Source organism: Mirounga leonina, unplaced genomic scaffold (genome assembly GCF_011800145.1).
Source record: "Mirounga leonina isolate KUSES-001 unplaced genomic scaffold, KU_Mleo_1.0 Mir_91, whole genome shotgun sequence".
Classification (NCBI taxonomy): Eukaryota; Metazoa; Chordata; class Mammalia; order Carnivora; family Phocidae; genus Mirounga; species Mirounga leonina.
Genome location: NW_023270839.1, coordinates 45,908,933 through 45,936,698, shown reverse-complemented (window position 1 = coordinate 45,936,698; position 27,766 = coordinate 45,908,933). Strand labels below are relative to the sequence as shown.

The 27,766-nt window shown below is 45.0% G+C and overlaps 1 protein-coding gene across 5 annotated transcripts in view; it reads left to right on the top strand.

The window, feature by feature from the left end:
• The first annotated feature begins 10,266 nt into the window (after nt 1–10,266).
• CELF6 (CUGBP Elav-like family member 6) overlaps nt 10,267–27,766 on the top strand; it is a 26,201-nt gene continuing 8,701 nt past the window's right edge. For 3 of the 5 annotated variants that reach the window (XM_034993897.1, XM_034993896.1, XM_034993895.1), the window contains exons 1-3: nt 10,384–10,528; nt 14,282–14,364; nt 23,153–23,201. In XM_034993897.1, the coding sequence (XP_034849788.1) occupies nt 10,384–10,528; nt 14,282–14,364; nt 23,153–23,201 (277 nt within the window). Of the gene's footprint in view, nt 10,529–14,281; nt 14,365–23,152; nt 23,202–27,766 lie in introns of all 5 variants that reach the window. The other 2 variants (XM_034993894.1, XM_034993893.1) reach the window with 1 other exon arrangement.

The window sequence follows — 27,766 nt, the reverse complement described above, 5'->3', positions numbered from 1 at the left end:
AAAAAAAGCTCAGTGGAGTAAACTGGGAGTTTGCAGTAAAGTGGAATTTCATTGGCTGAGTTGTGGACAATCTTTTATTGGCTGGGCTCTTCCCCAGAGAGGAGAAAACCCTTTTTCCCTCCTTCTGGGGTAATAAAGTAGTATTGACTTGCAAGGTATGTCTCTTCCTGGGGGATCTGCAATCTACTAGGAGCATGAGAGCTCCCCCTGCTGGTTTCCTGACTCCATTCTAAAGTTGTTTTTGTTTTTGTTTTTGTTTTTTAAGGTTTTATTTATTTGACAGAGAGAAAGACAGCCAGAGAGGGAACACAAGCAGGGGGAGTGGGAGAGGGAGAAGCAGGCTTCCCGCGGAGCAGGGAGCCCGATGTGGGGCTCGATCCCAGGACCCCGGGATCATGACCTGAGCCGAAGGCAGACGCTTAACGACTGAGCCACCCAGGCGCCCCTCCTGACTCCATTCTAAATGAGGCTTCATTTCATTAATTTTCATAATGCCTGTGAAACTGAAGCTGACATTAAAAAGCCATAAATAAGGGCGCCTGGGTGGCTCAGTTGGTTAAGCGACTGCCTTCGGCTCGGGTCATGATCCTGGAGTCCTGGGATCGAGTCCCACATCGGGCTCCCTGCTCAGCAGGGAGTCTGCTTCTTCCTCTGACCCTCCCCCCCTCATGCTCTCTCTATCTCAGTCTCTCTCTCAAATAAATAAATAAAATCTTAAAAAAAAAAAAAAGCCATAAATAAGAAAAACCTCGGGGCTGTAAAGACCCTGAGCCACTGTTGAGCATCACGTAGACATGTAAACCCTCTCTTTGGTCTCCCTCCCATCAGGAGTTCTCTTGCTCTTCTCCCCTTCTGGGTCGTGGCTCCTGTGCAGGTGCCCTTGGAAGGTCTCCAGCTGGGAGAAACACCAACCCCCAGGAACCCCTTGCAAACCTGGCAAAGTGCCACACAAATAAAACTCATTGTGTGCTATGCCACTCTGTGGTCATATCTTTTACATTAATCAACCTTGAAATCTTTCAAAGGCCAGCACCCCTGATTATTAAGTGAACCAGGTCCTACAGAAACCCTACTGCGTTCCCTGGGGTTTGATTGGAGACATTACCAATTGGGTTACAGAGTCTCCCACCTGATTCTCAGGCTCTTGTCCTCTTCATCATAAGACCCTACTCAATGGTTACATCGCCTATTACTATATATTTTGGCACATGGTTATTACCACAACAGAAATAGATGGGGAAGTAAGGCACAAAACTCCTGGCTCAATCTGGGTCCTTGTTCCTTGTCACATCCCTTTCCTGATTCTCACTATTACTGTTCAATGTCCACAGGCCAGTCACATTGATTTATGAACTGTGTGCTCTTACTACTGTCTAGTCAATCTTAGTGTTTTGGGGCACCTGGGTGGCTCAGTAGGTTAAGTGTCTGCCCTTAGCTCAGGTCATGACCTCAGGGTCCTGAGACTGAGCCCTGCATCGGGCCCCCTGCTCCACAGAGAGCCTGCTTCTCCGCCTCCCTCTACCCCTCCCCTGGCCTGTGCTCTCTCTCTCTCTCTCTCTCTCTCTCTCTCTGTCAGAAAAATAAATAAAATCTTAAAAAAAAAAAATCTTAGTGTTTCACTCCTTCCTAGGTCTGTAACAGTAACAAAATGTTGGGCAAAGATATGTCTAACAAGTTCAAAGTAAAAGAGAGTATGGATGGTGAAACAAATCAGAATTAAATGCAAATAGCTTGTGACCTGATTGTGAGGATAATTTTATGTTTTAAGGGTACGCTGTCATTGCAGACATAACCTCTATAAATCTTAAAATTCGGTATAACTTAGCCTCAAACCATATAACACAAGAACTGGTAGAAAAATCTATGTGTGCATATATGGCAAAATAGAAAGCCATAAAACTGTCAAGGGAGTTGTTGGAGAATGTGACCCCCTCTCCCATAATGATATTCCATGTAAAGGATGTAGGATGTAGAGGATGTGCAAATTATAACTGAATTACTGCATATCTGTAGAACTTTACATCCCAGAAACAGAATCAGTATTTTATCAGGTTGGCAAGCTAAATACAAGTTTCAGCTTCCCTCTGCTCTCCCAGATCATACAAATATTATTATATATATTCCATAATTAGAGTGGGTAAAAGTATTGGATTAAAATCATGAGAAATTTCTCTAAGACAGAAATGAAATGAGTTAGGATTAAAGATAAAGTCTCACCCCAGGAAAAATTATTGCAGTAAGTGGGAATAGTTTCAGGGTATCTTACAGAGTATATATACAGGCATGCCTCATTTTACTGTGTTTCACTTCATTTGCTTCACAGATACTGCATTTTTTTACAAATTGAAGGTCTGTGGCAACCCTGCATTGAGGAGGTCTATTGGCACCATTTTCCCAACAGCATTTGCTCACTTCATGTCTGTGTCACATTTTGGTAACTCTCATAATATTTAAAACTTTTTCATTATTATTATATTTATTAGGTGATATGTGATCAGTGATTATGACTTGCTGAAAGCTCAGATAGTGAGTGGTTAGCATTTTTTAGCAATGAAGTATTTTTAATTATGCATTTTTAAAGACATAATACTATTGCACACTTAAGAGATTACAGTATAGTCTTTTTAAAAAGATTTATTTATTTATTTATTTATTTATTTATTTATTTATTTAACGGAGAGAGAGCGAGAGAGAGCACAAGCAGGGGGAGTGGCAGGCAGAGGGAGAGGGAGAAGCAGGACCTGCGATCATGACCTGAGCCAAAGGCAGACACTTAACCAACTTAGCCACCCAGGAGCCCAAGAGATTACAGAATAGTCTTAAATATAACTTTCATATGAACTGGGAAACAAAAAAAAATTATTTGGCTCAATTTATTGTGAGATTCACTTCATTACAGTGGTCTGGAACTGAACCCGCAATATCTCTGAAGTGTGCCTATATAGGGTAAAATCAGCATAATACCAGGTATACCAGTAAAATCAGAGTAGTTGCAACTACTACTACTAAAAAATTCTAGAGAGCCAATCCCTACCTTGTGCCAAGAAGCAAGTAGTAAAAAATTCAATAAGGATGAACATAGAAATTAATGAAATGAAAAATTACAACAGAGTTAGTCAATAATACAAAAAGATTATTGTTTGGAAAATGCAAGCATTAGTCAACCATGATCGAGAAAAAAAAGGGGGGAGCACCTGGGTGGCTCAGTCGGTTAAGCATTCCACTCTTTTTTTTTTTTTAAAGATTTTATTTATTTATTTGAGAGAGAATGAGAGAGAGCACATGAGAGGGGGGAGGGTCAGAGAGAGAAGCAGACTCCCTGCCGAGCAGGGAGCCCGATGCGGGACTCGATCCCGGGACTCCAGGATCATGACCTGAGCCGAAGGCAGTCGCTTAACCAACTGAGCCACCCAGGCGCCCAAGCATTCCATTCTTGATCTCAGTTCAGGTCTTGATCTCAGGGTAGTGAGTTTAAGCCCCATGTTGGGCTCCATATTGGGCGTGGAGCCTACAAAAAAAAGAAAAAGAAAAAGAAAAAAAGAGAGAAAAAAACATTAAGAATGAAGGACAAGATATAGCTGCAGGAATAGAAGAGATGAAAAATTGAGAAATATTAGGTTAAATATTGTGCAAATACATTTAACACTACAACACAAGTTTTTAAAGGAATTATTAATTACCAAAACTGAATCATGAAGAAGTATGAAGATATTTGTGTGGTACCAGATATTTGAATGGAAGAGATGCACCAACCAAAACACTAAGCCTTTTTTTTTTTTTTTAAGATTTTATTTATTTATTTGACAGAGAGAGACACAGTGAGAGAGGGAACACAAGCAGGGGGAGGGGGAGAAGGAGAAGCAGGCCTCCCGCGGAGCTCGATCCCAGGACCCTGAGATCATGACCCGAGCCGAAGGCAGACGCTTAACGACTGAGCCACCCAGGTGCCCCCACTAAGCCTTTTAAAAATCAGTTTTATGCTTTTTTTTTCCTAAAACACATTTTATTAAATTTTTCCAAGTAAATCTGCTAGAAAATTTTGTAAAGAAATACCTTAAAATAATAATTCCTAATAAAAATGGTTGAAAAGAAAATTAGTGAGCTAATCTAAAGTAATAGCTCTTAGGAAATTACCCAAAATGCATCAAAGAAAGTCAAGGGGATGGAAATTGTGAAAGAGATAAAGAGTTAGGGAGAGAGAGTGAGACCATCTGACATATCTAATCAGATTTTCTGAGGGAGTGACTAGAAAGAACGGGATATTGCAGGTTTGGTTCCCTGGGAAGCTGCCTCTTAGACCAACTTTAGCATTCAGGATGTTTATTAAGGCATGCCATTGGAGTCAATTTCCATAAAAGGGAGAGTGAGAGGAAGCAGGAATAGTGGAAGAAGATGAGCTGTGATTCAGGGCCAACAACAACTACAGATGACTCCACGGGAGCTCTGTTAGCCTTCAAAATTGTTCTGATTTGGGCTGAGACATGTAGGCTTTTATAATCCTATGTTGATCAGTCATTGGATGTGGGCTGCCCTGGAAGGGACATGACCTTGAGGCAATCTCTGAAGGTGCTGACAGCTGAAGGCTACCTGCCCACAACACTCCTAGCAACTATTACAACAGATTCTTCACCAAAGGGGATGGAAGAAGGCCTGAACAGCACATCATACCACGGAGAAAGACACTAATTAAGAAAACAATGACTGAGGATTCTCTAGAATTGAAGAAAAATATAAATATGGTGATTTAGGAAGCACAAGAAATTTCAAGCAATTTAAAGAAAAAGAATTATACACTTAAACACATTTTGAAAATGAAGATTATAGAGAAAAAAGAGAAAAAATCTTAAATGCAGCCATAAAGAAAACCCAGTTACCTGAAGAGAAATCACAAGCTGACTGCTAATTGACTTCTCATAAGCAAAAATGGAAACCAAAGGATGGTGAAATCATATCTTCAAAATGTTGAGAGAAAATAACTATACACACTAAGCTATCATTCAAGAAATGGGCCAAAATACAAAATTTCCAGATAAGCATAGCAAAGTTTACCACCAACAGACTCCTCACTAAAGGAAATTCTAAAGCAATAGTTTTTAAACTTGTTTGCAAAGACACTGAAATCAACAGGGCAGCTGTGAAACACTACACCTATGTACCACCCCAGCAATTCTGATTCAATTAGTCTAGCCTATGGCTGTAAGAAGGTACCCCTTCTCCTCCCACCACCAAGGTGGTGTCAGAGGAGGTCAAATGGGGAGGTAAGGACTTTCATCCCCACCCAACATAACAAGCTCCTCTTCTCTGGGTTCAGTGAAGGCCACCTGGGACTCATCCCCCTCCTTGCTGGAATAGTGTCTAAAGGGCCTAGTTGGAAGTTCCTACCTCCAACCAGTAGTAATAAGACCCCTTTTGCTCCCATTCAGGGTGGTTTCAGCAGAGACCTAGTAGGAAACCTGCACTTAAACCCCCACCTGTCAGTAACAAGACTGTGTTTTTCAACTAGTGTAGGGTCAAAGGAGACCTTGCTAAAAAGGAAATCGTAAATATTCAGAGTTTCATAAAAAAAAAAATACCCCGTCTCATAATAGGAATCAACACTGAGATGAAATAGATATTGGAATTAACTGCCAAAGATTTAAAACAGCCATCATAAAATGCTTCAAGAAGCAATTACAAACACACTTGAAACAAATTAAAAAAAAAAATAGAAAGTCTCAGCTAAGAAGTAGAAGATATTAATAAGAACCACATGGAAAATTGAGAACTGAAAAAATACCACAACCAAAATGAATAACTCACTAGATGGGCTCAACATCAGAATGTAGATAACAGAGGAAAGAATCAGTGAACTTGAAGACAGAATAGAACTTACCCAATCTGAACAACAGAGGGAAAATAGACTTAAAAAATTTAACAGAGCCTCAAGGACCTACGGGATTCTAACAAAAGATCTAACATTCCTGTCATCATAATCTTGGAGAAAAAGGGGAAAGAGGAAGGGGCTGTAAAAGTACTTAAAGAAATAATGGCTAAAAATGATAAAAATTTAGCAAAAGGCAAAAATCTATAGATTAAAGAATCAGAACAAAGCCAAAACAGGATAAAGCTAAAGAAATCCGCATCAAGACACATCACAGTCGGTGGTGCCTGGATGGCTCAGTCAGTTAAGTGTCCAACTCTTGATTTCAGCTCAGGTCATGATCTCAGGGTCGTGAGGTCAAGCCCTGCATTGGGCTCTGGACTGGGCATGGAACCTGCTTGAGATTCTCTCTCTCCCTCTGCCCCTCACCCTCTCTCTCTCTAAAAAAAAAAAAAAAAGACACATCATGGTCAAACTTCTGAAAACTAAAGACAAAGGTAACAATTGTGAAAGCAAGAAAAAAAAAAAAAAAGAGAGATGACACCTTACCAATTGGGAAACAATTTGAATGATAAAAGATTTCTCATCAGAAACTATGCATGCCGGCGCGCCTGGGTGGCTCAGTTGGTTAAGCGACTGCCTTCGGCTCAGGTCATGATCCTGGAGTCCCTGGATCGAGTCCCGCATCGGGCTCCCTGCTTGGCAGGGAGTCTGCTTCTCCCTCTGACCCTCCCCCCTCTCATGTACTCGCTTTCTCTCTCATTCTCTCTCTCTCAAATAAATAAATAAAATCTTTAAAAAAAAAAAAAACTATGGATGCCATTTTTAAAAAGTGGCACAACATTTTTTAGGTGCTGAAAGAAAAGAACTGTCAAACTAGAACTTTATATCTGCAAAAATTTCCTTCAGGAAAGAAGAAGAAATCAAAACATTTTCAGATGAAGTAAAACTTAGAGAATTCATCACCAGTACAACTACCCTAAAAGAATGGCTAAAGAACTTTTTTACATGTAAATGAAATGATAAAAGAAGGAATCTTAGATTATCTGGAAGGAGGAAGGAACAATGGAAAGAACAAAAGTATGGGTGTATACAAGAAGCTTTACTGCTCCTTTTGAGTTTTCCAAATTTTTCTTGAATAACATTGTCTTATGTGGTTATCAAAATATGGAGAGAACAGGGGCGCCTGGGTGGCTCAGTCATGGTTAAGTGTCTGCCTTTGGCTCAGGTCATGATCCCAGGGTCCTGGGTTTGAGCCCTGCATCGGGCTCTCTGCTCTGCAGGAAGTCTGCTTCTTCCTCTCCCGCTCTGCCTGCTTGTGTTCCCTCTCTTGCTGTGTCTCTCTCTGTCAAATAAATAAAATATTTAAAAGAAAAAAAATATGGAGAGAACATATTTAAGACCCTTATATTATAAATGAGGGAATATAAAAGGACTTAAAACTAGATGAGTTTTCTGTACTTCACTTGAACTGGTAAAATTTTAACACCGGTAAACTGTGGTATTTCTGTACGATATACATAGAATAAGGAACAAATAACCCTTAGGAAGGCAAAAGACAAAAGAAAATAAAGAAACTGGGGCCCTTGGGTGGCTCAGTTGGTTAAGTGTCTGCCTTCGGCTCAGGTCATGATCCCAGGGTCCTGGGATTGAGCCCCATGTTGGGCTCTCTGCTCAGTAGAGATCCTGCTTCTTCCTCTCCCTCTGCCCCTCCCCCCACTCATGCTCTCTCTCTCTCTCGCTCATTCTCCCTCTGTCTCGAATAAATAAATAAAATCTTAAAAAAACAAAACAAAACAAAAAAACTAAGTGGCGATTTAAGCCCTAACATATGGATAATTACATTAAATGTAAATGGTCCAAATACAGCAATTAAAAGATGAAGATTGGCAGCTTGGATTTTTTTAATGACCCAATTATATGCTGTCTACAAGAAATTCTCTTCAAATATAACAGTATAGGTAGGTTGAAAATAAAACGGTGGAAAAAGATATGCAAACCTTAACCAGAATAATCAGGGGTGGTTATATCAATATCAGATAAAAGTAGATCTCAGAGCAAGAAATTTATCTGGAACAGAGAATGACATTACATAATGTCAAAGAGTCAATTCACCAACAAGACATAGCAATTCCAAATTTGTATGAACCAATCAACAGAACTACAAGACATGTGAAGCAAAAACTAGTAGAACTGAAAGGAGAAATAGTTAAATTCACAAGTAACAGTTGATAAAACAACTGCCCATAAAGTCGGCAAGAATATAAAAGAACTCAACAACATCATCAAGCAACAGGTTCTAATGATCATTTATAGAACACTCCACCCAAATACAGCAGAATATACATTCTTTTCAAGCACCAACAAATCATTTACTGAGTTTGATCATGCTCTGAGGGTAACAAAACCTCAACAAATATAAAAAGAATTGAAATCGTACAGATTATTTCTGACCAAAATGAACTCAAACTAGAAAACAATTATAGAAAGATAACAGTAAAGTCTCCAAACACTTGGAAACTAAATACAGTTATAAATAATCCATGGGTCAAAGAGCAAGTTTCAAGGAAGTTAAAAAATACATCAAACTGAACGAAAGTGAAATATTCTGGTAACACACTTTATAATTAGGTAATTAAAAGGGGTAGCTTTTATTAAAAGTTTAAAAAAAATTTTTAAATCACAATTTATTTCTGAATTTGAATGTTTCCTTAAGAATATTTTGTTAATTCCGATTACTACTGCTGCTCTTTAATGGTTTCTTGGAGTGGTCAATCAGCAGAGGTTAGCAATTTTGTTGAAAGAAAGCAAGAAAAAAATTTTATGAAATAATTATAGAATTTGGGCGCCTGGGTGGCTCAGTTGGGTAAGCGACTGCCTTCGGCTCAGGTCATGATCCTGGACTCCCGGGATCGAGTCCCGCATCGGGCTCCCTGCTCGGCAGGGAGTCTGCTTCTCCCTCTCCCACTCCCCGTTTGTGTTCCCTCTCTCGCTGTGTCTTTCTCTGTCAAATAAATAAATAAAATCTAAAAAAAAAAAAAAAAAAGAAATAATTATAGAATTTATAAATTATTTATCTCTATTGGATTCTTCTGTTCAAACACCACTAGCCTATCAAGAGGACAGTCAAACATAAACAAGAGTAGTAAGATTCCATCAGCTCTGATATTCTGCCAACTTTCAGCCGTATAAAAAACCGCTCTACACATACTTTTTATTTTAATTATAGACGTATATTTGTGAGAATAAGAGGCGAACATATGTAACAAATGGTAACTTGATTTGTAGCTTTTAAATATTTAGATACACGGTCTGTCTGTCCCCCCTTTCTTCTCTTACCCTGGGCCCAGCGGAGGTTAGGGGCGGGCCTGTCCTAACCTCCTTAACTCTCAGACCCGCAGCTCCTTTTCCGGAGAAGGAGGATAACACTTCTGAGCTCACGGAATTGGGATGAACGAGACAACTGAGAAAATGTGGCTAATACAAGTCCCCTCACTCTCCTGCGGAGGAATCCGTGTCCAAGGAATGTTTTGGAGTTTTGTTTTGTTTCATTCTTTTTTCTCTCATTAAGAATTTATTTTTTACTTTTATTTTGGGGGGGATGCAGGGGAGACGAACGTGTTTGAGGCTCGTGGTTAAGGAAGTGAAGACACCGAAGAGAGAAGTGTGATGGGGCGGCGTGGGATCGGCTCTGAGGAACTGGCTTTGGTGGCGGTAACGAAGAAGAGGAATCCCCATCCACCCCCGCAGGAAACGCTCCGGTGATTGGAGGTGTGTGTGGCTGCGTGTGTGCCTGTGTGTGAGGAGGGGGCTAGCTCCAACTCCCGCAGACATCACCACGCATGACGAAGCTACTTCCCCTCACGCGGTCTAAGGCGCACACGCGCGGTCCACAGCCACGCCCGCACACACTCGACACACACAGGGCGTCCGAGGGTCCAGTTGCCATGGCGAACAGGAGCGCGTGAGCCCAGCCGCCCCTCCCGCCCCCAGCCGAGCCCGGTCAGCTCCAGCTCTGATTGGTCGCTGCCTCCTCATTATGCAAATCATTTGCGTAGACTCGGCGGCCGGCTGCCTGACGTCACCAAGCACGGGGGCTGGGGCTCGGGGCTCGGCTCTGGGAGAGCTCGGGCGGGAGCACGGATAGCGCCGCGCGGGGACCTCAACCCAGACCCCAGCGTCCCGCCGCCTCGGCCCGGTCCTGCCCCGCCCCCGGCCCCGCCCCTTTCCAGCCCGCCCCACCCCCTCTACGCCCCTCCACCCGGACCCCGCCCCCTGTGCAGCCCCCCCGCCCCCGCAGCCCGGACCCCGCCCCCTCCCCCCTGGCCCTCGCCATCGGTCCAGGGAGGGGACGGCGGGACAGGCGGGACTGGTGGGACCGGCGGGAGGGCGGACCGGGCGGGGATATGGCCGCGGCGCCCGGAGGGTCTGCGCCGCCCGCCGGCCCCAGCCCGCGCCTGGGTTTCAGCACCGCGGACAGCGGCGTCGGCATGAGCGGGCTAAACCCCGGTCCTGCCGTGCCCATGAAGGACCACGACGCCATCAAGCTCTTCGTGGGGCAGATCCCGCGGGGCTTGGACGAGCAGGACCTCAAGCCGCTGTTCGAGGAATTCGGCCGCATCTACGAGCTGACGGTGCTGAAGGACCGGCTCACCGGCCTCCACAAAGGTGCGCGGGGTCAGCCCAGCCCAGCCCAGCCCAGCCCTGCCCCAATCCGATTAGAGTGGGCCCGGCCCAAACCCCAGCCTCAACCGCAGCCCCAACCTTAGCTTTGCCTAGAGTCAGTCCAACACCAGTCCAATACCAATCCCACTTCAGCCCAGTCTCCTCCCCAGATCACAAAACCCCCAACCCAGAATTTTCTCTCTGACATCCTCCCACTGATCATCACTCTGATCCCCTGACATGTTCTCCACTCTAACCTCTAACTCCCTACCTTTCACCTCTCACATCCCAACAGTCCCGACCTTTCAGTTGGACCTCCCTCCATCGCTCTCAACAGACACCCTAAATCCTGGAATTAGGAAACTTATTTGACCTTTTGGTCTCTAATACCCTCAATCTCCCAAACCCTGGACCCAATCATTTCTGACCTCCCCCAATCTGGTGCCGCCCCCCACTCAGGCCTAACCACCCGCACACACATCTTGGACTTGTACCCCTCATTCTGGCCTCCAAGCTCAGTCAACCCCCACAGAGCCTTCTTTTGATGCAGCCTGCTAACCACCCCCTCCCCAACCCAAAGTCCTCCCTTCTTCAGAATCCAGGCCTGGCTAACTCACAAAATCCAATTCTCCTCGAGGAGGCTCTGGGCTCCAAATTCCACCCTTACGTTTGACAATAACCCAATCTCTCCAACCCCCTGACAGAATGCCAACACTCTGCCTCTTCTGACTTGAGTCCAGAACCCTGACCTCAGCTGGGAAAATCTGTCACCTTGTGCCCCCTCATTTCAGGTTTCCTGTCAGCTGAACCCACATTTCTTTTATCCTTTAATCTCCCCACTCTGGTGCCTCATCTTTACCCCTCCCCAATCCTCTTTATGTCCTCCTGCTTTCCCTCCTTCACAGGCTGGTCCCGGAGCAGAGCCTGTGAACCAGAGCCTCAGGGTGGGTCAGGTTGAAGAGGCAGAAGAGATTTTCTCCCTGCCCTTGCTAGAGAGACAGGCACCACAATCCTGTCCAGCCACACCCCTTTCTTCCTGTAGAGAGAGGGAGGAGGCTTGTTTACATGCAGAAAAGTCTGTCCAGGCTGGGCTAGAGTAAGAAAGCCAGAGTCACATGTCATACATGGGCTGGGGAAGGAAAGTATTTGAGGAGAGACACCTCTACCTCTCCCACCCTCACCATGCTTCAGTTTCAGGATTTGAGGGGGAAGGGTCACCAACTATTCTCCATGATTTTCCTAGGAGAAAAGTGGTGGGCCCTGGGTAATAGCTAAAGGTACTTTCCTAAGGGCTGAGAGTTGGAATCAGGCTACCACCTCTTTTCAACTGGGAGGCCTTGGAAAGTTCCTAGGCACACTTACACAGGGGTTTCACAAAAATGCCCACAGAAGATCTGGGACCAGCGAGGTAGCAATGTGTCTTTGATACTTTGGGGTAGGGTTACTTTAAAAGGGGCATGAAAGAATAAGACTATACCATCCAGATTCCTTCTAATGCAGTCCAACTACCTGGCTGTCCATCCATGCATAGCAACTCACTTTCTTATTTTCTAGACATTTATTTCAGTATGTAAGCACAAGATAATCTTTCTGGGCCATCTGTACAATAAGAGAAGTGTATAAGATACCTTTAATTCTCACTCTTCTCATTCAAATACCACCAGAGTCTCTGAATTGTTCCCTCATCCTTTTTCTCCCTCTCCATTTAGCTCTAATTCTTCCTGTTTTTTATTTTCATGTGTCTCTCCCTCAAGCCATGCTTCTCTGTCTTTCCATCCCTCCTTCTTCCACCACCTACCCCAGGTAGTCCACATGGGGCTCCTTTGGGCAGCAGTTGGGCCCCTGAACCTTTCAGACAGGGCCCTGGCCCTGCCCAGTTCTGACGTCAGCTGATATGGCTGAGTGGCAGAAGATGGAGCAGAGATATAAGCAAAATCAGGTGTTTGGTGATTTATCCCCAAACCAAACTGAAGTTCTCCAAGGCAGTGTTGCCTTGCAAGATAATTGGGGAGGGTCTCCACGTCAACATCTTCCCCACTTTCTCCGCAGCAACAGCGATATCCAAAAGCCAGAGTGACTCATTTTCCTTTTGATGACTGGGAACTGAGGGAGGCAGCCACGGTGCTTTGAAAACAACGTCAGCCTAGGAGTTAGGAGATTCCAAACCCTACTCTGCCACTGACACACTCTCTGGGTTCAGTTTCCCTATTGATACAATAGGAGTTTGTCTCAGGTGTTCTCTAAGGTCCCTTTAATTTAATGAATAACAGATAGCCACCCACCCTAAGGGGGCAGCCACATAGAAGACGTCAGAAAAAATGTTCCATTTGCCTTCCTAGTCTGCTGAGGTCTAAGTAGAAAACTTCATGAAGCTCCTAATGGCTTCTCACATCCACTTTCTCTTCTTTCAGTCTTTCTCCTTCCTACACTCAGAAGGCTCTTTTTGAAAACATAGATCTTATCATGTCAGATCCCAGCTTAAAATCCTTTAGTGGCTCTTCATTGCTCTTAGGTAAAAGTTCAAAATCCAGACTGAGGCATACAAGGTTATAGATGACCTGATCCCTGCACACCTCACCGTCCACTCTGCCTCCTTTCACCAATCTCCAATCATACTAGTTTTCCATCCATTTCCCCAAGACATCAAATTCTTGCCTCAGTCTTCATATGTGCTATTCCCTCAGCCTGAAATAATCACCACTCTTCTTGTCACCTGGTTAAGCCCTATTTGCTATCGAGGATTCATTGTGTTCTTTGAAGCATTCCTCAACCTTTGGACTCAAATTACATTCCCCTCATGATTCTTTACATAATCCCCATGGGGGTAGGGGACGTGTCTGTCTTGTTACCACTTCATCCCCAAGCCAGTTATAATGCCCCACTGTAATAAGTAAGTATTCAACAAATATTTTCTGAATGAGTGAGTGCTCAATGACTGTTGGAGAAGAGGAGAACCCTGCCTCAGTGCTTCCTAGCAGGCTACAGTTTCTGAGGCTGACCCTAAAGAAGAGTAGGACTGATCCTTTGGCTCAACCTAGTTTCCTTCTCTGTCCCATAACTACTGGCTCTTTTAGAGAAGTAAGATTTTGGGCACAATAACCCTTTAACAGGCCCTATCTTGAAGTACTGGGAGAGCTGACAGATCAAGCTCCTTGGATAGGATTGGAGGTCCCTGAAAGCTCCTCTCTACAGAAAGTCCTTAAATCAGCCCCATCTTGCAAGCCTCAAATTAACCCATTCCTCAGCTTCAAACTTGGAGGAGGGAGGCATTAAGAAGAAGTTGTGGGGTCCTGGGTTTGGCTCCCAACCCTCTTCCTCTTTTTTGCCTCCTCCCATCTGAAACTGAGTTGGGAAGGAATTGAGGTTGATTCTGGGAGACTCTGTGAGTATGAATCCAAAAAGGAAGGGAGAGGCTGGGGTTAAAGCTGAAGGCAAAGCTGCTTAGGGAGGTTTAACCCCAACCGGACTTACGGCTGGAGTGGGGAGGGAAGATGTGGGATTGTATGAGCATGTGGCTGGATGTGGGTACACATGTTCCCTAGGCAAGAAGCCAGGAGCAAATGAGAGGGAGCCAGAGTCTGGGACTCAAACAGATGAAGCCCCTCCCTTCAGAGAAGGTGGGAGGCAGAGAAGGCTTCTCAGAGCAGTGCCCTTGTTAAAGGAGAGTGGCCTTGAGTTTGTCACTTAATGGGGTCTTTCCAGGAAGAGTATTTGGGGGTTTCAGGAAACCCCCTGAGCCAGCCTCTTCCTCCCCAGGCTGTGCCTTCCTCACCTACTGCGCCCGGGACTCTGCTCTCAAGGCCCAGAGTGCACTGCACGAGCAGAAGACCCTGCCAGGGGTAAGTCCACCAGGGTTGGGGGGTGGGGATCACCTCAGGCTGGGGACATGCCCTATGTGCATGCCAAAGTAGCATGTAGGGGCTGGGTTGGGACCAGGAACTAGAAGCAGAGTCACCTTTCTAAGAGTTGGCTTACCTGTGCCCTGAACAGCTATAGGTTCTTTGTTATATTTAGTCTTCTGGCTCAAAGAAATGGGCTTAACACTTGGGCCAAATGTTCCACCGTATCTTTTCAGAGAGGCGTCAGTGTTGTGGGCTATGCTAGAATTTGTCAGCCTTGGCTAAAATCATGGCTTAATGTATCATTTGTCCCTGGTGTGAGAATATATGCAGATACATGGGGTAGAGACTCTGCTGGGCTGGTATCCTATTTTTTCCAGTTCTAGGGTCCTTTATAGCACTTCTCTCTGTCCTCTTCCTGTAATTTCTTTCTTTCTTTCTTTCTTTCTTTTTTTTTTTTTTTTTTTTGGTGCCTGGACTCACCAAGATCGCTTTCCCCCAAACACTTGGTTAAAGCTAAGAGGACCTGATTATATGTGTGCAGTTAGGCCATTATATATCAATGGCACCTGGTATGGCCTTAGCTAATGGCTAATCACTGGACAAAAAGCAAAGTGGGACCTATGGACCATGTGAGAGGAAGAGAACGGTGACTGTTAGGAACTAGTGTGGGTTCACCAAGAGCAAATCGTACAACAGAGCCTCATTTTCTCTTGTCAAAGGAGTGATGTGTCTACAACAAAAGCACTATTCAAATGCCCTGAGCAGGCCAAGCCTGGGACTATATCCAGTTTTAAGCTTCAGACTTAAGAGGATCATTAGCCTATCAGAAAGTGACCAGGATGGGATGGGGACATAAAATATGTCATGGATGATGGTTTGAAGAAATTGGAGATATTTGGCTGGAGAAGATAGGGTTTAATGGGAGCTTTAATAGGGAGGCATCACAATGTGATGATTAAAAATACTACTTTTTGATTCTCACAAATCTAGATTTGAATCCCAGTTTTGTCATTTAAGTTTTGTGTCTCCAGATACATTACTTAGACTCTTGAGCTTCAATTTCCTCATCTATAAGGAGTGGGTTATACTAAGAGCTCACTGGGCTATCATGAGGATTAACTGAGGCTTAGCAAGTACCTGGCACAGAGTAAGATCTCAATAAATATTACTGTTGGGGTGGGGGCAACCACCTTCAGATTCTGAAGAGGGATTTAGTTTTCCATGGGTGGCTCTTGCCAAAGCGTTGGTGGTATAGTGGTTAGCATAGCTGCCTTCCATGGGTGGCTCTAGAGGGCAGGATCAGAAAAGATCAGTGGGTATAAAGAACAGACACTCTAATTTCAGCTCAGTATAAAGACACCACTTTTCTGAATTGAAGCTGTCCAGCAATGGCACAAGCTTTGCCTAGAGCTGATCAAGCTGTTAGTAGACCATCAGCTCGTAGGACCAGTCCCAGTAATTGAAGCATCTTGAGCCTCACGCTTGAAGACTCAGCGTCAAGTAACACCAATGTATTACCCTCACCAAGTCTCTGTGTATAGGCTCTGGAGTCAGACAGACCTGGGTGTGGATCCAGGCCCTACCACTCACTAACTCTGTGTATGGCCTATGGCAAGTCTTTACTTCTAAGCCTAAGCATCCTCCTATGTAAAACCGAATTCATAGAATTGTTAGAATAATTAAATGAACTCACTCACATAAAGTACTTGGCACAGTTCTTGGTAGAAAACAAGCACTCAATATGGGTTAGCTTGTGGTGGTAGTAGTAGTAATAGTAACAGCAGCATTCGTAGGGGTAGAAGTAGAAGTTATTACTCATCCAGCCATGGGAGTAAATGACTTCCGCTGCTAAAACTGAAAGGCACTGAGACAAACTGTAACATTCCATGTGGGAAACAGCATGGTAAAGGTGCAGAGACAGAAGGAACAAGATGGGTGTGAAATGGGGTTGGGAGTGTGGAGGAGGGCCCGTGTGAGCATGGGCCAGGCCAGAGAGAAGATCCACCAGAGGGCAGTGGTGGAAGAGGAAACTTTGGATGCCAGGCTGTGGGATTTGGACTTCATCCTGAAAGCAAATGGAAGCCCTGAAAAAATTAAAATGAACTTTCGAATTAAAAAAAAGGGGGGGGGGCGCCTGGGTGGCTCAGTCGGTTGAGTGGCTGCCTTCCGCTCAGGTCATGATCCCAGGGTCCTGGGATCGAGCCCCGCGTCGGGCTCCCTGCTCGATGGCGAGTCTGCTTCTCCCTCTCCCTCTGCCTGCCTCTCTGCCTACTTGTGCTATCTCTCTGTCAAATAAATAAATAAAATCTTTAAAAAAAAAAAAAAAGCAAAACCCTCTTCATCCAGCCACAGGGCTCCACAAAGGGAGGACTGTATGAGGCTGAGGGCACCTGAGATAAGAGTTGTGAAGCTCTAGACTAGTGGAATAATTTCTGAAGGAGAAAAGAGAATAATAACTAGCATTTGTTGATTCCAGACAGTGTTCCTAGTATTTTGCATGTTCAAAGTCATTTATTCCTCTATGAAGAAGGTGTTATTGGCCTTCCCATTTTACAGATGAGGAAATTCAGTCAAAGGAAACAAGTGACTTGCCCAAGGTTATGTAGCTACTAGTAGGAAGATCTGGGAAGATCCAGGTAGTCTGGCTCCAGAACTCATTCACTTAACCACTACACTATTACCTGTGCCAAGCTGGTGGCAGACAGGGGTCTAAGGTTCTGGAGGGGATCATGACTGGGTACATCTGCCCTCTCCCACCCTTTCATCCGCAGGCTTCCACCATGGCCTGGCTTTGTACTGCCAGGATGGCTTTATTCACCCTTTCCAGCTTAACAAAGTGAAAATTAATATTTAATTATTCTCCTAAATGAAAATCAATGGCTCTGTTGGCCAGCCAAGCAATGTCCGTGCCATCAGTCTTTCCTCTGGGCCTGCCAGGGGCAGCAGCAGCTTTAGTCACCTGGCCTCAGGCCCACCAGCATGAAGGGAGGAGGGTGTCCAGCTCCCTGTAGGCACTGGGTCCTGGGCACAGCTGCCATCTGCTGGGGAAGCAGGGAAAGACTTGAACCTGGGCTCCTACTAGAGACAGGCCAGGACTGTCACTCTGAGAGCAGGAAAGGTTGAGTCTCCCCCAAGAGAAAGCCTGAACCCCCTAGGCACAATTTCATAGTATCTACTGGGCCGGGACCTCCCTTTGACTTCCCTCCACAAGTACCTGCTCATTTCTGTTACCTATCAAAACTTGGCTCCCTACTCAGGACTTCCTTAAACCTCAATGGTCTGTCCCATCTTCTGTAGCTTCTTCTCCATAAAGCTGAAGCTACTTCATGCAGCCTCATTTTAGGCTCCAGAACCTACCTAAAGAAGGTGGGCCCAACCTTAGCCCAGAGAGTGCCCCCCTACTTGTCTCCCTCCCTGCTCATGACCTCCTTTCCCTTGGGCATTCATCCCTTCAAACACTGTGAAGGAGACAGACGATTGAGTGCATTTGCTTTTGCAGGTTGTGCCCTGCACAAAACAGCTGTGTGGAAAGGGCAAGTGGGAGCTAAAATTCAGCCATGCTCTATTGGCCAAGCCATGAACATTATCACAGGGCTGTGTCAGCCCAAAGGAAGAGGCACATTTTTTTCCAATTCATCCACAGAGTTGGGGGAGTGCCTTTTTGTAACTCACGCAAAGGCACTGCATGTGCCAGCAGCTGCCTAGTGAGTAAAGCAGAACCTTTGCCCTCAAGGAGCTTTTCCAGGCCAAAAATAACTCATTGCATCTCAGTGCAGTTTACACCTGGGCACATAAAAGCAGCCTCAAGAGGAGAGAGAGAGAGGAGATGCTTTGCAGAGGAAATGCCACCTGAGCCCCATTATGACTGTATTTCATCACATTTGAGGGTCTAGAAAGCTAAAAGACAAGGCAGTTTCTGGAATTCTGGGTACAGTGTGGGAACTGGCAGGAAAGGTGTCCAATGAAGACAGCCAGGGTTCCATGTGAATGGAGAGTATTATGTATTGGGGGCAGCAAGAGAGGCAGGACTCACACGTTTGGACTGCCAGTCTTAGGATCTTGGGCTTTATTGGGAGTCTTGCAATGGGGAACCATAGTGGATTTTAATCAGGGAAGAGTGAGGGACTGGTTTTAAAAGTTCATTCCAGCTATAGTATGATGGTTGAGTGAGAGAGAAAGGGACACTGGAGGCAGATGATCCTTTAGGACACTGTTGCTTGAGTGCAGCTGAATGATGATGCTGGCCTAGAGCTGGGGATAGGGCAGGAATGGGGAGGAGAGGATAGACTTAAGAGCTATTTAGGATATCCATATACATGCTAGAACTAGTGGGACTTGGCAGTGGATTGGATTAGAAGAGAGGGTGAGGTAGAACAGAGAGCTGAAAATTGTGAAGTTTGCTTTTTCTCTGCCTCTCTCTTCCCTGCATCCATGACACCTCTCTTAGACCCACCAGTAATCCTGATAAGTATTCTTTCCATAAGGGGGGTAAGAGGTTGAGGGCACAAGTGCTAAGTGTAAGGAATAGCTGACATCGAGTCAGAATTGTCTGAAGAGGGCAAAGCTGAGCCCAAAGCAGGAATTTCAGGCAAGTCGAGCAGGGAAAAGGGGTAGGGCCTTGCCTTCCCTTCTGCTCACGGGAGCCAAAGTACCAGGGCCTCATATATGTCCGTGCTGCCTCCAAACTTCCCCACTCCACTGCCTGGAGTAGGTTCTCTCCTCTTCCTGACATTCTCTCCCTTGATTTGCCTGGCAGGTTTGGGCCCTGAAGCAGATGTGGGCCTGGACTCTACCTGGGAAACTCTCAAGGGAATAGGTACTCAGCCAAGGGCAGGAGCTCACCTGAGGGCCCATGACAAATTCTTGGCCAAGGATGCAATGCCCTCTTTTCCTCAAGGCGGAACTGTGATTACCTACCCTACTTCCACATCCTTCCCCTGGCTGTGGCAAGAATGAGGCAGGGTCGTGTTGCTTAGGCAATTCATGCAGCCAGCTCTCTTTCTCCTCCAGTCACACCGAGTATACCTAAATCCCAGGTGTCCTCCCTAACCACTTCCCAGTGGGGACCAAAGAAGAACCACTCTCCCCAACTCTGTCCTCATCCTCTTGGGCTCCTCCCCTGGGACTTTCCCTGCATCTCCAAACTCCCAAACTGCCAACTTCCTCAACACCTAAGCCATAAACCTAAAAGTCAGCCAATATTTCCTTCTCTCCCTCAGTTCCCACATCCAATAGAACTTTAGTCCAGTTAATTCATCCTAAACATCTCTTGAATCTGTCCGTTTCCTTCTGCCCTGGTCCAGGTCACCCTCACCACTTACCTGTATCATTGATCTTCCCACCTCTAACCTTTCCCTTTCCAATCTTTTTTTCTGCATAGTGACAGCTCATGGGATCTTTCCCCACTTAATATCCTTCCCTGGATCCCTATTGCCTTTGAAATATAACAAAGCCAAAATTTCTTGTTGTGGTTTTCACAATCTGCCCCAATCTGGTCATTGGCTACCTTTTAGTTTTACACCCTTCCATTAAAAAGAAACAAACAAACAAACACAACACTGCAGGTTGGATCATGATTCCCTCTTTTACTAATGTGGATACTGAGGCCCAAAGACCTTAGAAAAGTTGCCAGTGATGGAGCCACAATTTAAATCCACATCTATATGACTCAGAAGCAATTTGCTCTACCCTGGCTACCTCCGTGCCAGGTACTTACCAGAATCCTTGCTCCTGCAGACTTGCAGCTCCCTTTCCACCCCCCAGCCATCTGGAGTGCTCAGCCTCTAGCTCTATCACTCCCATTATCTCCACATGGCCCAATGACCCCAGTCCTGCAAGGCCCAGGTCAAACTTTGCCTCCTCTGTGAAGCTTTCCCTGTGTCAACCTCTCCAGTGGAGTCAGCCTCTCCTACAGCACTCTACTTTGCACTCCTCCTAAGGCCCTGGTCACGCTATGCCTCATTGCTTGTGTTCATGTCTTAAGAATGGAGTTGAGCAGCGCAATGCAAAAACATGGTCTTCAGCATCAGACAGACCTGGGGACAAATCCCAGCTCAACCACTTACCTATCCTGTGATCTCAGACAAGTGATTTAACCTCCCTCAGCCTCAGCTTTCCCATCTATACTACGGGGACAATGGTATTACCTTGCAGAGCAGTTGGAAGGAATTTAGAGACAATGTATGTAAAGTGTCCCAGAAAGGGCCTGGTGCATAATGGCTCTTAGGAAATGGTGGCATTATCTTCCGCTCTATAAGTCATCGAGGACAGGATCTCAAGGGTCATTGCTGTCTCCAATGAAGGGCCCAGCCTGGGGCTCTTCACAGAGTTCAGGAAATGCAGGCAGCATGTCCGAGTGGTGGAAAGCTTAGGTGCCCAGACTCTGAGGCTTGGACTCTGCCAGGTCTATGGAACATGTATATACCACCCAATACCCACTCTCCATGCAAGAGTGAGAGAGCGGGGGAGGGGGAAAGGGGCGTCCCCCAGAGCACTGATGAGCTCCATCTCTCCAGAAACCCAGCCGGGGAGGCAGCTGCCATGGAAACCACTGCTGTCACATGTGCTTGTCACTCTAGGTTCTAGGGAGAAATTCTCAGGATCTATTTAAGAACTAATAAAATAATGATGGTCTTGCTCACCCTCACTGCACCCCACCCCAGGCTTCTACCCCTCTCTCCTTCTCCCCTGTCATACTCCTCCCTGTCTTTCCTGTGTTCCCTTCCTGACCCCTTATTCCTTCGTTTCCTTCCCATATCCACCAGTATTTCTCTCTTTTCTTGCCCCTTTCTGGGTCTGTCTCTTTCTCTCATCATTTCTGTCTTCTTGTGTCTTTTCATCTCTACTTGTTTCTCTTCTCTCCATGGCTCTGTCTCTTGGTCTCTCCTCCACAATCACAGGTGGCCATGCCCAGGGACGGTTCCCGTTCCTCCTGGTCCCTGGTCCCCGCCAATCCAGACCCGTCCAGCTCGCCCTGATCTGCTTGGATTGATCTGTCATCCCCTCTAGACTGCAGCCTGAGTCCTGTCGGTGTCTCGGCCCCCACCCACAACCTGGTACACGGCAGGGGCTCCACCACCAGCGGGTGGGTGTGTCAGAGCGTATAAGATCCTGAGCCCTGGGTGGGAGGGGGATTGTGCTGGTTCAGGCTTGGCCTGTTTTCCTTTCCTTTCCTTTCCTTTCCTTTCCTTTCCTTTCCTTTCCTTTCCTTTCCTTCTTTTCCTTTCCTTTTTTTTTTTTTTTAATAAGCCCTCCCCACTCCTCCACCCCCAAATTTGATCCAAAGGAAATTGCTCAACTGTGACTGCCAGGGCGTTACCATGGTTACTGGGTAGCACTTGTGGCTATGGTAACAGGAAGCTGCCTGTTGTCTCGGCAACGAGCACATTGGTAGAGGATGGAGTGGCCCTGATTGGTGCAGAAACAGTGCATTTCCTGAAGGGAGGGGGTCAGATCATCACCTTCTCAGGCCAGATGGGCATCAGTACCCCTTCCTCCATGAACGGGAAGGCTGCTGTTCTTTCCTCCCGGCACTCAGCTGTCTGCCCCCAACAATAATTCCTCACATCCTACGCACCCAGCTCTTGGCAGTTTACAAAGATCTTTTGCATCCCCAATATCTCATGTGATCCCCACAACACCCATGAGAGGAAGGTGAGATGGGGATTCAATCATGAATTCTCTCAGGGTGGTTGGGGGATGGGAATGTGTGGGGGTGTATGTCGAAATCACCTAGGAGCTTTTGCAAATTATACAATCCCCCAACTTGAGAGTCTGGTGTGGTTCCCAGGTGATTCTTATCCACCCCTGATCAGGGAACCCATGAATTAGAAGGTGAAATCGGTTGGTGGGGGAGGGGATAAAGGGAAGAGTCAAGCTGTTTTCCAGGTTTCTAGCTTGGATGACTGGAAGGATCAGGTCCGGGCAAAAAGATAAGCTCTGGTATGGGTGTGTTGAGTGGAAGATGCCAGTGGGACTTTCTAGTCACGATGTCCAGCAAGTAGCTGGGTACATGGGTCTGAAGCTCAAGAGGGAGGTGTGGGCTGGGGATGCAGAGCTCTGAGTCAGCCCTGTGGGAATGGTAGCTGAGGCTGTGGGTGTGGGCAAGACTATCCAGGAAGAATGGGAACAGCGGGATGAGCAGGGCCGAGGTTAGTGCGCTGGAGAATGCCAGCATCCTCAAGGGAAGAGGGGCTCAGGGAGGGAACTGAGGGGCTGAGTGTAGAAACTGTGGCGACACAGAAGCTGGGGAAGGTTTTCCCCCATTTAACAAGCTGACTCTGAGAGAGGGTGGCTTACTTGAAGTCATACAACCATGAAAAGGCAGAGTTGGGCTAGATAGCACTAAGTCTGATGCCCAGATTGTTTAATCTAAACGACATATAGAATTATATTCTCAGTTTTAGAACAAAACACAAATCTCCAGTATCCATTCTACCCTCCCACCCAACTCCTTACCCAAAGCCTTTAAGGAGGTCCAGGAGCCAGAGGGACAGGCCTCACGTAGTCCCAGGCCAGGGCCCAAAGCAGAATCTCTTTAGCCATCACGGTCCATCCTGGCTTGCCACCAAGCTTCCTATCACCCCACCCTTCGGGTTTCAGCACCTTCTGAATTCCCTAGTTTAAGGAAGAATCTTGGAGAAAATCTATAGTCCATCATGAGAGAGGTGGAGTACAGAGTTCGAAGGGGCCAGGGCTTAGATCCTGATGCATCCAGGGGAAGAGAAGCAGGGTGCCAGGACCAGGCAGTCATGCTGACTGGGTGTGTTGGTCCAATGTCTTTCAGATGAATCGTCCGATCCAAGTGAAGCCGGCTGCCAGTGAGGGCCGAGGAGGTAACTTCCCTATGTGACAGACCTCAGGGTATCACCCATGTAGGGGATGGTGGGCCTACTCCTTGAGTCAGTCGTACCCATGGTTTATTAGTAGAGCTTCCTTGGGTTGGGGGAAAGTGGGTCCCAGAGTTGCTCAGCACCAGAAACAGCTCAGTCTTCCCAGCTCAGACTGAGGAGGGATGGGGTCCCAAGGTCCCTAGACTCAAAAGAAGCAGGAACAGCCTAAGAAGATGCTGGAGATAAAGAAGGGGGCTCTTGTCACCTTGCCCTGGAGAGAGTTCATTCCTGTTTTTTCAGGTGGAACTTCCAGATTTGTTTGAAAAACCAGGCTGGAATTATTCTCTTTTTTCATATTCTTCTGATCAGAGGGGACCCAGTCCACTCTGCACTGGGGCCACTCATTTCTTCACTGCAATTGCCTGTTTACTTGTGGTAAAAGATGAGTCTGGTAAGACAGAATTTGCAGGCCATGTGAAGGAATTTGACTCTATACTGAGGACCATGGCAAGTCTTTGAAGGTTTGTTTTTTTTTTTTAGCAGCACTCTTTCCTGGTGCAGAAAGACCAATGCTTCTTAACAACAGGAGGGGTAGAAAGCCTGTGCTTTCTGACAACCAGCTACATTCCAGCCAGCTTCCATACTGGAAAAGTGATGCTAGCTTCTGGTGTCAGTTCTTTGGTGTCTTTCTCACCCTTGGGTCTTATATCATATAAGCAGGATATCTGCTTATAGCCCTGATGTCTGCTGACTCTCTGCCTTGGATAAGATTCTCTCCCTGCCTTACCCAAGATCAGTCATGGTGTTGTTAGGTGGAAGAAGCTGCCCACGGATCAGGGAGAGAATGGAACCCTGTTGACAGGCCTTTATTAACTCCTACTAATTCTGCACATCCTCTCAGACTTCATGCTCCCTGTCTGCACTTACAAGGGGCTCTGGTAGCTTCATGGGTCCATTGTGGAGTTCTTCCCTCCATGAAATCCTTCCTTTATCCTTTTAGATTATCTGACCTCTGGTCTCTGATTCTCAATTTGAGGTCAAGATATTATCAGTTCTACTTTGCCTTGAAGAGATATTTCCAAGGAGGTATCTCCTTCCCTTCAGACATGTATCCTCCTTTCCCACTTCATTCTTTCCAGACAGGTTTTTTTTTTTTTTAAGATTTTATTTATTTATTTGAGAGAGAGAGCGAGAGAGGGAACACAAACAAGGGGAGTGTGAGAGGGAGAAGCAGGCTTCCCATGGAGCAGGGAGCCCGATGCGGGGCTCAATCCCAGGACCCTGGGATCATGACCTGAGCCGAAGGCAGACGCTTAATGACTGAGCCACCTAGGCGCCCCTCCAGGCAGGTTTTTGAGAAGTTCCAGCCTCCATATGGAACCTCTGGTTCACTCGTCCCAAGAATTTCTGCCTTTTGGGAAGCTCTGTTAGGCATCAAGGCCATTGTTGGCCATTGTTGGTCATCTTCTAAGCCTTGTCCACAAACATTAACTACTCCCACAGCTCAGAGGCCAGTTTAGAGTATGTGAGTGAGCCAAGAAGCAGACAGGTTGAGCTGTAGTTTATTCAACCATCCAACCAGCATCTTCTGAGTAAATTATTCCACATTAGGAATAGAGATGTGAGCAAGGCAGGCCTGGCATCTGGCCTCATTGAGCTCTGGAGCTATGAGGGGATAGTAAACAAGGGGTTACTATTCAGTGTGATCAGTGCTTTTCAAGTCCTGGAGGGATTGTGGGCACAATAACAAGGGGGCATCTATCTTAGTCGGGGAGGTCAAGGTGGATTCCCAGAGGTAGTAATATTCAAGCTGAGATCTCAAGGATGAACAAGAAGTAGTCAAATAGAGAAAGTAGGGGAGAGGGAGCAAGTTCTTAGGCACAGGGAATAGCATGCACAGAGTTCAGAACATGATGCAACTCGGATCTGGTTCAGGAACTAAGTCCACAGTGCTGGGGGCACTCTTACCGTTTGGAGTCCAATACATCTTGTTGGGGTGAGGGCAGCTCTCCAAAGGATGCTTCTGATGATGCTTCTGCTTGGTCTGGTCCATATGTCCTCATCATCCGCCCCACGCAGTGGCATCAGCCTAAGTTTTATCATTTTCCTCCCCTTTTTGCAGAGTTTTCAGTTGTCACGTCACTGACAAATTCTGTACCTGTGGCAGCCCACCTATACACACCTGTTCAGATTCAGAGCAGCTCAAGAGAGCAGGAAAAGCAAATCTGGTTGAAAAGAGGTCTGCCTGGCAGTACGATTCATAATTCTAGTAGTTATGTGGTGCACAGGTATTTCTTGACAAGTGATGGCTCTTAATGAGTATATACTCCAAAGGCATCCATAAATAATCCTTCTTGCGGATTTAGATGACCAGATCTCTCAATTCTTCCCTGCTCCCACTCAGAGTCACCAAATGTTCCCTGCTACATTTCAGGAGAGAGGAGGCATATGTAATAAGTCTTGCAAAAACAGTTGGGCTTTACAATTTATAAGTATTTAAGTACCAACTGATCTGTGTTAGATAATCTTGTTACTAATCAAAATGTGTTCCTTTTCTTCAATGTTTCTTCTAAAGTGAGTTCAGCTTTCTGCTGAATTTTAACACAAACTAATGCTTTAGAAACTCAGCTTTTAAAATGGTATTGAATTTTGCTTTTGAAATGTAACATTTAACACCAGTGTAGGACAGTTTGCCCTATTCAAGTCTTATCTCTGTGATCCCAAACATTCAATAAACCTTCAGAGTTAATGGTCACACCTGTCCTAATATATTTAAGCCTATATGCTTGCATATGTTTTTATTATTCCTGAAATTAAATCCCTTAGTTTACAGTTGATTAATAATGATTTCTGTATCTTTTAAGAATACTGGTATCAATACAGACATAATCCAAACAGTGTCAAGGCAAACAGTATAATCTTCCAAGATTCCACCATTTTCTTCTGGAAGGGATTATTAGACTCCCACCCCACCGCCCCACCCCCCGCCCCATAAAACAGGGATCTCCAACTCAAATGCTACAGGAGCCAGGTAGGTAAATTTAAATGGATGAGACTGTCATGATTTAATTACAATTTACATTTTAATTATATTAAATGTTGGCAACTGATTCCACTTTTAAAAGTTCACCAGCACCGCGAGAACTTAACCTAACTTACCAGTTTTGCTTCTTTGGCCCAAAGACTTCCATTTCTTCCCATCTGCATATAGGAAGAATCTATTGTGCACACATGAGCTTTTTAACGAAAATAGTTACTTTACATTCTCTCCCTTGAATTTTGATGCCAATGCAACAGAGTAGTATTTCTCTTACCTTTAATCAATAGACATGAGGTTTATGGTTGAAATAGCCTATGTTTTAAACACACTGTATGTTGTATTACTTTTAGAAATTATTGGTGACACTTGTACATTCAATGCTTACAATGTAATAATAGTAGCAACACAACAGGATCCGCCTGATAGAAGGTTCTGGGGTCCTCTTCTTCCATGACCATCCTCTGTAATCTTGATGATACTCAGAGTGTTAGTTGTGCGTCCACGTCTTCATGGACTATGTTCTAGTAGCCTTTTCATGATCTCAGCCTGTTCCCATAAGTTCTCCATGCTGTTCCTGTACTTTGTGCTCTGTGCCTGTATTTTACATCCTGTGGCATTGAGCGGTATTCTTAAAGGAAAATGCACCCTAATTTTCCAAAACAAAATGATATCATAATTATAGTAAAGGCACATAGTGCCAGAAACTTTTCTCCTCAGCATTTGAGTTTATTTGAACGTAAACATTAAAATGTCTGCCTTGGATAAAAATTCAAGGGTCGTGTATTTCAAAATGTTAACATCATATTGTATGAGATCAGAGCTAGGGATCTCTAAATCCTTCAGACAGTGGTCACTAAATAAGTCTATTTTACTTGCTGTTCAGCATGGAGGGTGTGGCTGGTTTTCCCTAACTTACATGATCTCTACTATGGAAGCACAAAAAATAAGTTTATTTGTGGGTACCAATCTTATAGGAAAAGTATTTTTTAGTCCTAAGGCAAAATCTTCAAAATCGTTGAAACTCCTGTATATTTTTTCCTCTCTTTCAAATTTCATAACATAAAATCAATAAATTCATAAATCATAATAGTGATTGCTCCGCTTGTTCTATTCTCCAACTTTGGCGGTATTTTTTTACCAAGCACATATTTATGTTTCCAGGATGCCTGAGGTACAGATATAGGTTAAGTAATCAACCTATGCACTCTTTCCACATTAGTTTTTTTAAACTTTAAAAATATTCTCTGAAGTGAGGCATCTCTTTTTTAATCTTGAAGTTTGGCTTAACTGAAGAGACCAATTATCTGTTATCACATCAACCCTCCTATCACCGTCCTTTAATTAATTGTTTAGGTAATTTCTAACTGAATTTACATGGTTTTGTTTAAATATCAGCTTGGATTTTGAATAATAATAAATATATATAATTATCGAACTAGGTGAGCCATGGTTTCCAATTTTTTAAATATTTTATTTATTTATTTATTTATTTATTTATTTATTTATTTATTTATTTATTTATTTATTT